General features: G+C 44.9%; 1 protein-coding gene across 3 annotated transcripts in view; it reads left to right on the top strand.

The window, feature by feature from the left end:
- Positions 1-15,074, top strand: part of rps6ka2 (ribosomal protein S6 kinase, polypeptide 2) — a 654,298-nt gene that overhangs the window by 195,843 nt on the left and 443,381 nt on the right. For 2 of the 3 annotated variants that reach the window (XM_070889667.1, XM_070889666.1), the window contains exon 1: positions 4,751-4,837. The exons of the other annotated variant lie outside the window; for it this stretch is intronic. In XM_070889667.1, the coding sequence (XP_070745768.1) occupies positions 4,835-4,837 (3 nt within the window). In that variant the 5' untranslated portion in view covers positions 4,751-4,834. Of the gene's footprint in view, positions 1-4,750; positions 4,838-15,074 lie in introns of those variants that run through there. 3 annotated transcript variants of the gene reach the window in all.

Genomic DNA, 15,074 nt, shown 5'->3' with positions numbered 1-15,074 from the left:
GCATTTTCAGGACTTACCCTCTCCCAAGCGAGTGTGCCCAGCTTGTGCATCACTGATTGCTTTTCTCCAGGCATGACTCATCAGGGCAGCGACCCTCTGTTCCAAGGATGTCAGTTGATGCAGATTTGGCGGGCCTCCTCCTGTTCGTGTTCTTTCCCTTTTATTGTGGACTAATTTCTACTGCAAGGATGAAAATATAACTTTTTAGAGAGGGTGCCTTTCTGCTGGGTGCGACATATACAGCTGGTCACATTTACAATTGCAATTCCATTGAGAAAAGGAAGATATTACTTACACTAACGACTTGACCAAGGTCCTGCCATTTCTTTTTACACTGGGCCCCAGATCTCCTGATATTCAACACTCCGCAGTATTTGGCTGCAACTTGATCCCAGCGTTTCTTGATTTCTTTGGGTGCCACCTTTGTGCGGCCTCTGTTGCTGGTGTCCAGCTCCTGCCATCTCTCCTCAATGAGATTAACTAGTGTCACCACTTCTTCATGCAAGAAGTTCTTTGTTCTCGCTGCATGTTCTTGCATTGCTGTACTGGATTTGCACTCAGTGATTTTTAAAATCACAGTCCTGTCCTTGTATGCACGTGTGCAGCACTCCTTTGCACTCCAAGAATCACAAGACTTTTCACTTCTTCCCTTCCTGCACCCAAAAATCACACAGCTCGCTTTAACAAAGTGCCACCTTCTCCCTTTAAATAATCTTGCTTGCACCTATGCAGCACCTTTGCAGCACTCCTTTGCACAACAAGAATCAGTAAAATATTTTTCACTCCTTTTACGACCTGCAACCAAAAGTTCCAGCTCACTTTAAATGAGTGCCTGCCATGTTCTCCCTTTAAATGGCCGATTGCCAAGGTCGAGGACCCATTGCGCATGCGCACACGCTGTAACGCGCATGCACAAGAGTGCCAACTGTGAAAAACACACAGGGCCTTAGCCCCGCTCCCCTGCTGGCTGGGATCGACTTGCTCCGCCCCAGGGAGACTCCACTGTGCCACGCCATGCTCCAGGATGACCGGAGAATTCCCCGGTGAGATTTCGGCGCACTTTTTTCCCCAGATAGGTCACGTAGATCACGGAGGTGCACCGTTTTCTCCAGCATCGGAAACTTAGGCCTGTGTCTGTTCATAGACTGTGTTTTGAAAAAGGGGGAAATATGTTGTGTTCATACTCTATTTGTTTGTTACAGGACACTAGACAGACATTAGGACCCTGAGGGAGCTATTCACACACTGCTGTAAACATGCTGGTTCAGGGACACCATTTTGGGGAGTTGCTATAAAGGACACAGTTAGTTACATTACTCCTGTTTCAGTGAGTCTGTTTAGTTACATACACAAAGTATTACAATCCGATGGATTGAAGCAGGATGGAAGACTGAGAGCAGTAAGGAGTTTCACAGTTTGGAGATTCTGGGGAAAAAAATAATTACAGTAGCAATACACAGTGCAACAAGTCTTGATTTCAACAATGTGAGGAAGCAGGGAGAAAAGGTAGTGCAGGGTGGTGTATTTGGTGCTGAGGAAGAATGAGACCAGTCTAGAGGAGCAATGGCCAATGAAACATCGAACCGAACCCATGGAAGATCTGAAAGTCATAGTCGTTACTCTTGCTTGCTGAAATTTGAATTTTCAACCTGGAATGTTTCTTCAAGGTGAATTTTAACCTCCTCCATCGGAGGGAGCGGAGTGTGTGAGCACCAAGCTTCAGAAGAGAAAACTTACCGTTCCTTTCCCACTCACTTCACAGCTGCTATAATGTTGCCTCAGATTCAGGCAGGTACAGGCAGGTGGGACCTCATGAATGGCGTGCAAATCGGCCAGGCCTCATTACAATATGCTTGGCAGCCTGGTGCCCGCGCAATGGACCAGCCAGCCACCAATATTACAATGAGGCCCGGCCGATGAGCGTGTTCAGGTTCGTCGCCCGCCCCGGACCCCCTCGCCCACCCCAGACTCCCTCGCCCGGACCCCCTCGCCCGCCACGGATCCCCTCGCCCACCCCGGACTCCCTTGCCCGGACCACCTCGCCCACCCCGGACTGCCTTGCCCGCCCCAGACCCCCTCGTCCACCCGCCCTGGACCCCCTCGCCCGCTCCAGATTACCTCGCCCGGACCCCCTCGTCCGCCCTGGACCCCCTCGCCTGCCCCGGACCCCCTCGCCCGCCCCAGATTACCTCGCCCGGACCCCCTCGTCCGCCCCGGACCGCCTCGTCCGCCCCAGACTCCCTCGCCCGCCCCAGACTCCCTCGCCCATCCCGGACCGCCTCGCCTGCCCCAGACTCCTGAGCCCGCCTCGCCCGCCTCAGATTCCCTCGCCCGGACCACCTCGCCCGCCCCGGACCGCCTTTCCCAGCCCGGACCACCTCTCACAGCCTGGACCGCCTCGCCTGCCCCAGGCTCCCGAGCCCGCCGACCCCGCCTCCCAGGAAAATCGACCTATTCAAATGTAGCAAGCTTGCTAGTAACATTTTCACAATTCAACATTTCCAGTACAAGAGTGTAGACTGGAAAGTAACTAAATAATACAGTAATAGCAGATTACAGGCACACAGTACTGCTGTCTTCTCCTTCATTTGACCTGGTTCGTTCAAAACTTCAGGACAGTGCAGGAAGGATCGATAGAAGGTGCCATATAATTTATATCCCACGGGTGAGGTCGTGACCTGGTAGTCAACATTGTCAAAGTCATAAGTTGAGGTCAGCCCGCCAGGAGGAGGATAATTCTATTCGTCAATCTATTCTGTTCTGAGAAAAATTAATCAGTTTAAAATAAGGTACAGTTAAATATGCATAGGAGTGAAAAGGATGGGTTTAATGCATTCCTTTGCGATCTAGTTCTGTTGCAGCCGGATAGTATTAGCACTGATTAGTCTGATCTTGTGTGATGTCGGTTCAGAATATTTATACTTTCAAGATTCCCTTTAAGCCAATTTTCTAAGCAATTAATATGAGTGTGAAGTGAGGTGAGCTGGATGAAAAATTGAATGTATTTAATAGAAATCATCACACTTGGTGTTACTACGTAGAATTGGGGCAAATTTTCCACATGGCCGATTTTTGGCGCAGTTGTAGAGGTACGTCCGATTTTTTAGTGGCCGACTGTAGCAAAAAAAAAGTCGGAATAAACTTTCATTTTGGAGCGGCGTATTTAAGTTCTGTGGGTGGAGCTTAAGGTCTGCGCCGAAAAACAGATTGCCAGGGTAACGAGTGTCACATTGAAGGGCTGAGGCTACAAAGTGAAACATACAGGATGCAGCAAGACATAAGCAATTGTAGAGCCCCGGTGCCGCTCTCCCCCCCCCCCCCCCCCGCTGCTATCCCGGGCCGTGGAACTCGATCCTCTGCGCCAATTTTCTTAAAATCACCGTAAGATTTTTCAGAATGGTGCTTGCGCCGTTTTTTTTTTAAATCCTAGCTGGCCAAACTCACTGAAATGGCCAGGAATGGTGCTGCTGGCACGGGAACTAAAAAAATCGGCCTTAAGTGGTTTACAATGGTGCAAAAACCCTGGCAAAACTGACAGATTTTAGTTTGTTTCAAAACAGAGCAGAATGTGGCGAAAATAGGGCCCAATATTCTTTCTCAGTTTTTGCAGCAGTTTAAGCCATTGCCGTGCTTTTCTGGTACCTTGCAGGTCTGAAACTGGGTTAACACCCTATACTTTCATCAGCGGGATCCGACTTTGAATCTATCGCAAGCTGATGAGGTGAAATGATTCTCCCTCTGCCGTTAGTAAGAGCCCTGTGTGAAATAAGTGCGGTGATGTTCCTAATGGGTGTGAGTCCAGAGCACTAACTGCTTGCAATCGAATACAGATTAGAATCTCCTCCGCAGGGTCCTTCAACAGAGCTCATGTAAAACACTGGTACCTTCAGGCTGCTCCTCTGGGGGCGCAGTAAGGTGTATTCTTGAGACAGAGAACAGGAGCTTTACTCTGTATCTGATAGTGCTGCATCTGACCCAGGAGTGCATTATGCTGCAACTTGGTGCCCCAAATCTCAATTACTACCAGAGACATTCAGCTCGTTAATAATCACAAATATCCACAGATCCCCACAAACCGCTCCCCCAGAAAAAAATAAATGGCTGGTTCGAACAGTAGTGGATAATTCTCCTTTGCTATTGACCTGATGAAGCAAATGCAGGCCTACTACATCTGATAGCGTGGTACTTCTAAGTAAGTTATTTGCACATATCGGGGCCGAAATTGCCCCTTTTTTTTAAAGAGTCGGGGTGGACACTCCGACGATTGGGACATTGCCCTTGTGATTTTTTGGGGCGGAGAAGGTATCTGCCCCGCTCCTGTGCGAACGGCGGTAATGACGTCATTCGAGTGAGCACCGCCTGGTCTCTGCCCCGGAAGCGACATTGCCCTCAAATAGTCAATCGACCGCTTGTCGGTGCCCCCAACAGCTTTGTGCGGTCGGGAGCTGCCAGTGGCTGGGCGGCCATCCACCCTTAAAGAGGAGGGCGTACCATTGAGGCTGCCATTTTATTTTAATTGTCGGCCGACTCTGCAGTCGGCCCAACAATGGCGGCCATGGGTTCGGCCGCGCCGCCAACAGGCAGCCCGCCAACCGGCCGAAGCCCTTCCTGGTGGCCCAGTGGGCGCCAAGTAGGTCTCTCAGCGTCCCTCCCCTTTAAGGGGTGTAGCTAAGCATCAGCGCGACGTGGCATGTCTGCATGACGCTGACGTGCTCAGCGCGGCACTGCTGAAACCGTCCCTCTGCTGCCCCAAACACCACCCCGACAATTTCCTTCTATTCCCCATCCCATCGATTCGGGCGGCAATTCACCAGGGAATTAGAATAATCTGCAGATGGTAATTTCAGCCCCATCATTTTTTTACATCTTTAAGCAACTTAAAAGTATGTCTCACAGTGACATTTGACACTAGTTTCTGTGACTCATACCATTAATTTTTTAAGTGTTTGAGATGCAGGTCCATGAGCTTATATGTGCTATATGTGTGTGGGATGCTGGCTACCAGCCAAGAGCTAAGTTCAATGTGATTAACCTTTCCCATGTGCTGTATGTAGAATAGTGTTTTCAATGTATTGAGTATTGAACCACTTTACCAGTATAAGAGCTTTAATGCATGATTGTGTTTTCCACTGCCTCCATTGCTGCTGACACAGATACTGAGCATCTTTCCAAGTGTCTGGCATTCCACAGCCCGTGTACAATCTACTCTAACATGGATCTTATCCGATCTATTTGATTTCCTGAGAGTAGAAACTGCAAAACCTCCCCTTGCCCACTGCAGGGGGTAGAAGGCATAAAACGGGTGCAAAGCATACCAATTTATCAGTAGGACAACCTGCTTAGGCATCGCTCGGGCCCATTTCTCCGGCATCCCAGGTGGCTGCCTAAAGCAGGCGTTAGGCCCCTTGCCGATGTTAATTAGCACCTAACACCTGTTGAAGGAGGCCTTCCAGACAGTGTGTTACTGATAAGTGGTGCAGGCGTTGGGCCACCAACCTAAAGGTAAGTTTTATTTTACTTTTCACAAAAACCCTTTCTGTGGAGCTGAGAGGAGCAGCAGTGCACAGCCCTCATAATCACCCCTCACAATCGCCCGTTCCCACCTCCCCCACTCGAGGGTTGCTGCGGGTGAACCGGGTGAGCTGAAATTGAGTTTTCTCGTCGGGTGAACAGCCTGTGGAGGTGGCACCGGCAGCTCCTCCTGCATAGGTGGGTGAGGCCCGAGGATCAATTCCTGGTGATCCTCGAGTCTGTCTGTTCAGGTACGCACTGCCTCCGCTGCACCTAGTCTGCAAACAGGCCCAGATGGAAATCTGCCCCCAGAATACCTCTCTAAGTTTAGATCTTGTGTTAGCAATCCTCAGGCGAGTGCCTTCCTTGGTGTGACATTTCCATTCAGGAATGGATATGATGTTCTCATCTTTAATAAGAGTTTCCATAACTTTACACACAATGGACATCAAACTCACTGATCTGCAGTTTCCTGGGTCACTTTTAGCTACCTTTTTTAAAAATAAGAGCAATTTTAAATGGGTTAATGCCACCATTAAAATAGCAGACAAACCAATATCATATGAATGCATAAAACATTCTTCTGCTATTAACACCAATAGTAATTTCTGAAGTGGGGTTTTAAAGTTTTAAAGATCGACAATCTTTTGAAATGCACACCTGGTTAATCAACAGCTAAAAGAGGAAAAGTCAGATTATTAGGGAGTGACCTTTCATCAGAATTTAGCTCCAAGCTTTTTATTTTAATGATATTGAATGATCTATGCAAAAATAAAAATTGTTTATTGAAATAGTAAATCAGCATATCCTCAAACTGGGTAATCCCTGCTTGTCTCTGAGCTGCCATTTGGTCTGGGACACAGGTAGACACAAAAGTGAGTCAGTTAGTCTTGTGTATGTTTTATCCCATCCCAACCTCTCCACCACTACCTGTGTGCTGTTAGGCTGCCTCTTTTGACATCGGGTCACGGATGAGCTGAAATTTACTTCAGTTGAATATTGCGAAGATTAAAGCCAAAATCTCTGTACTCCTGCCATAAATTCCATCTCCCTCCTGGACTTTTCACTCCGGCTACACCAGATTGCATATAATCTCAATGTCTTGCTGAAACTAAAGTGTAACTTCAAGTCCCATATCCTGGTCACCACCAAAACGGCTTACTTCACTGCAACATTACCTGCCTCCATGCTACCTCACTCCCACAAGCACCAAATTCCTTATTCATGCTTTTGTCACTCTAGACTCAGTTTCTCAAACACTCTCCTCACCAGCCTCCATGCTACATGTACACACACACCGTGTCCAAAAGTCTGCTGCTTGAATCCTAAGTCACGATGCCAATTATTTAGAATCCTTGCAAACCTGCACTTGCTCCTATCTCCAAGTGCATGGATTTCAAAAACTCATCCTCATTTACCAATCCCTCCATAGCTGGGTCCCAACCTACCTCAATGACCACCTCCAATGTTATATCAGGTCCTGGGCTTTTTGGTCCTCCATATTTTGTACAGTTCCCTCCTTGCCTCCATTCTATTATCGATTGTAGACCTGTCAGCTGTCTCGTCCCCTCCCTCCCTCCCTTGACACCTCTGCCATGTTCCTCTCTGCCATATTTGCCTGCCTTCCCAAAATCTACCTTTTCGATCATACCTCTCACCTCCTCTAATAACTCCTCCACATGTTTGGTGTCTATTTTTATTCCTCAGTAAAGCCCTTTAGCACATTGTTTTATGTTAAAGGTGCTATATATATTCAAGTTTGTTATTGAATATTGAATGCAATGCCGTTTGGGATTATTATAGGTGCATGTTTTAACTTCGAGGCTTCAGTTGAGGAATTATCATGATTCTCAATGCAAAGTTGCATTTGAAGTCTCCACAGCTACTTTTATTTTTAGATATAAAATATCTTTAATCTTTTTAGTAGCAATTTTGACTGAAGTAGCAGAATTACTGGAAAATGAATCAAATAAAGGATAAAAATTACGAGGGGGAGGAAGGGAGTAATTGCCTGTAGCCCCATTAGAAAAGAAGGGATAGATTTAACAAATGTGTGCACCCAACACAGAGCACACCAGGCATGGAGGTCAATGTGCCTCAATGATTTTCCATCCATTCAAATTAAATGATGTAACATCATGTAGATGTGCTAACCTGAATTCCTGATCTACTTTCCCCACAGTGTAAAGCTGTGTGCTGGCAGTGCTAACTTTTAAATTCTATCCTTAAATTTCATGACTCAGAACTTGCATCCCATTTTCTAAATGCATCACTGCGGCAAGCTGCGTTTCTGTGTATTTCTCCCTCAAAATGAAAGTCATTGAATGTTGGGTATACCTGCAGCATATGTCTGGCAGCCCCTGCACTTTCAGTCTAGCTCCTTATCTTCACGTGTCATAAGGCCTGTATTTACGGCTGGCTTTGAGCTATCAGGTATTTTTCGAAGTTGTTGGGTAGTTCATAACGGTTTTCAGGAAAAAGTGTCAGCTGAGATTTTGTGCTGAAGTCTCTGCAAAAAAGTGCTTCAACCACTTGAACCCATGACCTTCTGACTCCGAGGCCAGAGTGCTACCATCTGAGCTAACAATTGTACTCTACAGATTTTGGTGTTTCCAGAATTTACCGGTCTAACCCATAATTCATCTTTCAGGGAATTAATATCATGTTTAAACAGGGTTAAACCCTGAAAGCAGAAGGCTTCAGTATAATGCACACAGATGGCTAGGATACTATTTCCAGACACTATTTTCCATCAATTCATGAGAAATATCTAATTGTCTAAGGAATAGCAGAATGGTGCAGAAATGATCATCATAAGTAGGCAGTCATTTCACTGTAGCAGGGATGTCATTCTTTTGAGCTACATGATAAATGATTGGGCAGTTCATTTTATTTTCCCTATGAACAGAGTTGCGCTATAGCAATTCACCATAAGAAGGCTTCACTGCAGTCAACTTTGTAACATTACATCAGGTGCCATTCTTGTGGGTGATTTGTCAAATCTTCAGATGTTCTGGGGTCATTGGAAGTGGGAGCTATCAGTACCAACATTGTTCAAAGAAGGTTGCCAGAAAGTGTTATACATGAGCTACTGTTTGACCTTTGTTGACTTGCAAAGCTTGATGGATTGATTAGAGAATCATAAAGAAGCTCCCTGGGAGCTGGAGGTGTAACTTCAACCATACATAATGTAATTTAACACCACAGTGGATCTATTAGTGAAATTAGACCACAGAATATGAACAGCATTTCTACTGAGAAATCCATTAAGTAATCAGAATAGTTTCTAGATACATAAAGGAAATGATGTTCCAGTGAATTCTTTAATGATGCGTGACGGTGTGCACCCTTAGCTTGAAATTCTGTACAAATACGTTCCCTTGCTAATCGCTCTACATTTTAGTTAAAAACACCAATTAAGCTAGTGACGTTGTAAGGTTAAAAAGACAATTATTGTTTCCATTAGCTGTTTTACTCCCAGTTAAGCTGAAGCCTGTATTGATTCAAGGAAACAAAGTGTTACAGTTGTTATGTAATTTTATTGATCTGCTTATGAACATAAAGGATATGGAATGTTCCTACCTCTAATAATTCTTAATGCCCACTTGTGAATAACGACGTGAGTACATGTTAAAATGTACCCTCATTTGGCACACATGGATGGAAAGGAGCTAAACATAAATTCAGCCTAACTAAGGCCTAAAAAGGTAATTGCTGGAGTGATTACCATTGACATTATCTGGGAGCTGAATCCTTTTCTTTTTAATCTTCTAATCATCTTTTTGAAATGAGACTAGATTTTGTTGCAGTACTGCAATAATTGGATGCTGGTAACTCAATTTGCCGGAAGCTCTGCAGACTGAGAAACCAGTCATTTCAGGCCATCACCCAGGCTTCTGCTGCTTTCCCAGTGTATTATTTCCATATTCTTGACCATTTTCCCATGTCTTTTCCAAAGCTGTAAAACACTTTGAGACGTCCAGTGATTGTGAAAGGTGCTATATAAATGCAAGTCTTTTTTTTTCTGTTGCCTACTCACTGCTCAGGTCTCTTCATTCTGACTTATTTAACAGTGCTCCTCGACCCTTCCAACCATTGTTGAGCTTTCTTGTTCCTTCCTGCTCATTATATTGGCTCCACTTCCTTCTTGCCACTTTCACTTGCCTCCTCTCCATAGAAGAATAGAAGTTTACAGCACTGAAGGAGACCATTCTCTCTAGTGTCTGTGCTGAATGTTTTCTAGAGCAAACCAGAATGAATTCATAGCCTTCCTCCATCTGCACAGTACTGCATCTTCCTCTGCTTCTAATGTTTATCCACTTTTCCCTTCAAAGAAGCAATGGTCTTTGCCTCAACCATTCCCTGTGGTAAACTATTCCATGCTCGAACTACATTCTGTCAAGATATCTCTGTTACCCTTTTTCCTCACATTCTTTGTAGGCTCTGTGCCTCGCTCTGTCATTTCCATGTGGAAGGTGGTGAAGATGCCTCATGGCCTGAATTTTCTGCATCACAGTGGAGAACTCCCCTCATTAGGTTGCCTGTGTAAGTTCCACTTCCCATTCTGGCTGCTTAACATCACAGAATATATTGGGTTGATTATGACTTTGTAATCCTCAACTAAACCCTGTGATAATATTGCAGCCTTGATGCCTTGCAGCCTCATCCTATTCAACCCTAAGCTGAGCTTCTGACTCCATATCCACCCCATCACAAAAATTGCATGGTTTCACCTCCATAGTATTGCCCATCTCTGGCCCTGCTTGAACCTATCTGCTGCTGAAACTCATCCATGCGTTTGTCACCTCCAGACTTAATTATTCCAATGCTCTGGCCAGCATTTCATCTTCCACATTCTGTAATCTCCAGTTCATCCAAAACTTTGCTGCCCATAACCTAGCCTGCACCAAGTCCCGCTCACTCATCACTACTGTCTCTGCTGGCCTATGTTGGCTCCTGTTCCTCCAATTTAAAATTCTCATCTTCGTGCATAAATCTGTTTATGGCCCCTCCCAATTCTGTCTTCCTCCTGCAATCCCCACAGAACTCTCTCTTCCTCCAACTCTGGCCTCTTGCGCATCCCTCCTCCCTTTTCCCCATCATTGGCAGCTGTACCTTGAGCCATCTAGGCCCCATGCTTTGGAATTTCCTCACTAAACCTCTCCTCCTTTATGACCTTCCTTAAAACCCACTCTTCGACCAAGCATTTTGTCACCCTTCCTAATATTTCCTCGCTTTGCTTGGTGTCCATTTTTGTATGATTGTGCCTCTGTGAAGCGCCTTGGGAGATTTTCTGTTAATCATCATCATAGGCAATCCCTCAGAATCGAGGAAGACTTGCTTCCACTCCTGAAGTGAGTTCTTTGGTGGCTGAACAGTCCAATACGAGAGCCACAGAGCCTGTCACAGGTGGGACAGATAGTCGTTGAGGGAAAGGGTGGATGGGACTGGTTTGCCACACGCTCTTTCCGCTGCCTGCGCTCGATTTCTGCATGCTCTCGGCGTTGAAACTCGAGATGCTCAGCGCCCTCCCAGATGCACTTCCTCCACTTCGGGCAGTCTTGGGCCAGGGACTCCCAGGTGTCGGTGGGGATGTCGCATTTTATCAGGGAGGCTTTGAGGGTGTCCTTATAACGTTTCCGCTGCCCACCTTTGGCTCGTTTGCCGTGAAGGAGTAAAGGCATTATATAAATGCAAGTTGTTGTTGTTGCTCTTGCTGTAGAAGTTAAGTGTACTGTAAACCTCCAAATATAATTGTGAATCACCATCGCCATCACCCTCGATGGCCTTGGAGCCTGCTTCTTGTCACTTCTATTTAGAATATTTTGTCTTGTATATTTTGCTAAACTTTCTTCCTTTCCCAAAACCAAGGGGAAAAAATTTGCCCTGTAGGTGGGTGGGAAAGGTGTGGGGGAGCAGGGTCGCACGTTGAAAACCCAGCAACGCTGGGACGTGGAGGCCTTGCTGATATTAACGACAGGGTCTCATTTACATAACATGCTGCAGTCTCCCACACGCCCGCTGGCCAGATTGACAGCCTGGGCCGGTGGGCATGATCGCAAACTAATGACAGGAAGTCACAGATGGGGACCCATAGGGACAGTCCCTGACTGTTAGTGCATTTCAAAGCTCGGGGGCTGGGATTGGGAATGGCAGCTTGTTGTTTCAAACTTCAGGGCCATGATCTGGAGGTGGGAGAAGGCTGATTGTTTGGGTTGGCGGGGGGAGTGGCGGGGCAGGTATTTCTACAATTGGGGAGGGGGAGGGGGAGTGTTGCAAAGCTCAGGGCTGTGATCGGGATGGGGAGGGGCGGGGGAAGGAGGCTGAGAGTTCGGAGCTGCGATCGGGAGCGGGGGATAGCCTGATGAAAAGGAGGCTCACGGCTTCCCTGTAAGGCCCAGAAGATCACTTCTGCCTCTTCTGGCCCAGGATCCGGCTCCCAGCTGGTTTTGCCTGGCTGGGAAGCCGACATTGCGTTCCCCACCCCCTCCGCCTCTGCTCAGGCCTCTGGTTGATATTACAGACCAGATCCTGGTGATGATATCAGACCCGATCTGCATTTTTAAAACACGACACCACCTCCGTCCTGCTCGCCTGCTCAAAGGAGCAGGTTAGTATCGGGACATGGTGGGCAGGAAGCGGCATCGATGGGGGCAACTGGACTCCCATTATATTAACTGCCCTCCCTGGCTGATGTCTGCCAGATGAGGGCAGTTAAAATTGGGGCCACACTAAAAGAAAAGCTTTTCATGTGCTGTGAGAGTGTGAAGAAATTATTATAATTAAGAACTAGTGATTGATTTTCGATACTTTACATGAAAAGGTTATCTAGTTTGACCCGCTCTGGAATGCAATGTCTGGGAAATTTATCATCATGACCGCAGGCCCATTTTGAACCTTTGAGCAGATCTTTTCAGATAATTACAGTTCATGTTTATTTGACTATTTTTGTTTGAAGTTTTGGGTTTGACAAGGAAAGGGATGCCTTTTCTGAGGAATTGTACACCTCTACTTCTGGCACTTGAAATCAATATCAAAAATTTCCAGGACGTGCCCAGCATCGGTCAGTTACAGACTGCACTTTTCACTGACAGTGCACCTTTTTTTACACAGACATAACACAGAAACAAGCCGTTTAGCCCAGTCAGCCTGTGATGTTGTTTATCCTCCACACGAGCAGGCGTCCGAATCCCATGTGTCTGCTATGTTTCCATCACCCTTTATTCCCTTTACCTTCAACCTTTGATCTAACCTGTTCTTAATGTGGATATAGCCTCTATTCAATCACTAATTCTGTTAATGCATACCATGCAGCATCCTCTAGATTTTGCATTGTACCTATTCTATTGCCTCAACATTCTTCCTATAGCATGGAGCACAAAACTACAAACAATACTCCAACTGTGGATTTCCAAAGGTTTTGTATGTATTCACCAGTACATCCCAACTTTTATATTGTATAATTACCATAAAACCCAGTATTCCAGATTTTATTCAATTACCATAAAACCCAGTATTCCAGATTTTATTCAAGCAATGTGCTGCTTTTAATATCTTGTGAAACTGAACCCCCCAAATGCATATCATGCAGCTTTCCCCCATTCAAAGTATAATTCATATTATTTTACCAAAATGTACCACCCCACATTTATGGACATTGAATTCCATCTGCCATTTTTTTGCCCATTTTATAAATGCAGCTTCCTTTGGTCCTCAGAATTATTTAATGTGCCTCCTATTTTAGTACAATCTGTAAATTTTGGACATCTCTCCCTCAAGCCCTAGATCCAAATTACTGATGTACATTGTGAACAGGACAGAAACCTATGGGACACACTACCCACTTCCAATCACTCTTTTAAAAAAAAAATTAAAAATGCTTAATCCCTGCTCTCTGTTCCCTCCCTTCTAACAATTTTAAATGCAGTTTGATACCCTCCTACTAATTGCATACCCGCTAGTCTTCTCCAATAGTTTCTTGTTGGTAACTTCTGAAGATCCATGTACACCACATCCTTGTGTATTTCCCTGCTGCACCATATATGTCTTCTTTTCAAAGAACTCTATATCAGGTTTGTCAAGCGCAATCTTCCTTTTTAAAATCCATGTTGGTTGCTTCTAATTATTTTTTCTCTATCTAGATGTTCAATAATTTCAAATTTAATTCAAGACTTCAAAATGTTCCTTACCACAGATGTTACACTAACTGGTCTCAAATTGCGCACATTAGCTCTGTTTCCCTTTTTAAAAATGGGTATTTCATTGCCCTCTCTCCTGTTCTCCATTCTCACTAGGGCCACCAGTATATCGCACCCCATTTTCTTTCAGAATACTCATAAAATTACATAGGGGCTGGATTTTGCAGTCAGCGGCAAACGAATGGCTCTAGCCAATCGTTACACTTGCAAATGTCCATAGAGTTCTGACGGGATTTTGCCATCCTTCCATGTAACCATTTATCCAACCATCAAAAAAACACGGCGCCCTCTACAGGGGATCTGGGACCTGTGTGAACAGGGAAAGCAACTGTGTATCTCCTTAACCAATCAGATTGAAGAATAATTAATGAACAGCACAGAGTCGAGACCAGGAAGTGTCAGTTAGAAAATGTAATTCAATGTCAAATCAGGTACAGAAAGAAAAGTAAAGGGAGGGAAAGAAAGATTGGATTAAGAGAGAGAGATAAGAGACAGAAAGAAAAAGTAAAAATAAATTAACTTTAAAAAATTTTTTTCACTTCCAACAATAATTAAAATCTGAAGGATTGAGACTGTACACTTGTTAAAGTTAATTCTCAATACCCGAGAGATTGTTTGGCAGTAATTCAAACTTTAAAAGTCCTATTCGCCTCAACTACTCATTGTGGCAGCGAGTTCCACATTCTTACCATTCTTTGAGTTTCTCTTGTATCTCCTATTGGATGTATTAGTGACTATCTTATATTTATGACCCCAGTTTTGGACTACCACACAAATAGAAACATCTTCTCTATGTCTACCCTATCAAACTCCTTCATAATTTTAAAGACCTCTATTAGGTCTCCCCTCACCCTTCTCTTTTCTAGAGAAAAGAGCCCATGCCTGTTCAGCCTTTCCTGATGAGTATATCCTCTCATTTCTGGCATCATCCTTTTGAATCTTTATTGCATCTTCTCCAGTGCCTTGATATCCCTTCTAGAATATAGAGTCCAGGATACTTAACTTTTAGAACAGATTGGCAAAATGGAAGAGGAGGATGGGTAGCCCTGATAATAAAGGATGGGATAAAGACTGCAGAAAGAAAGGACCTTAGTTCGGAAAATCAAGAAGTAGAATCAGTTGGGGTGGAGCTAAGAAACAGCAAGGGTCAGAAAACATTGGTGGGAGTTGTTTATAGGCTCCAAACTATTGTTGTAATGCAGGGCAGAATATAAATCAGGAAATTAGAGACACGTGTAACAAGTAGCATGTAGCATGTAAATTATCAAGGAACGTAAAACAAAATAAAATATTTTACAGGCACATCAATTAAAAAAAGGACGGTTGTGATGGGAATATGGCCATTAAGGGATAGACAGGATAGTA

The sequence above is a fragment of the Pristiophorus japonicus genome, chromosome 9 (assembly GCF_044704955.1).
Source record: "Pristiophorus japonicus isolate sPriJap1 chromosome 9, sPriJap1.hap1, whole genome shotgun sequence".
Taxonomy (NCBI): domain Eukaryota; kingdom Metazoa; phylum Chordata; class Chondrichthyes; family Pristiophoridae; genus Pristiophorus; species Pristiophorus japonicus.
This window is presented reverse-complemented; position numbering and strand designations above follow the sequence as displayed.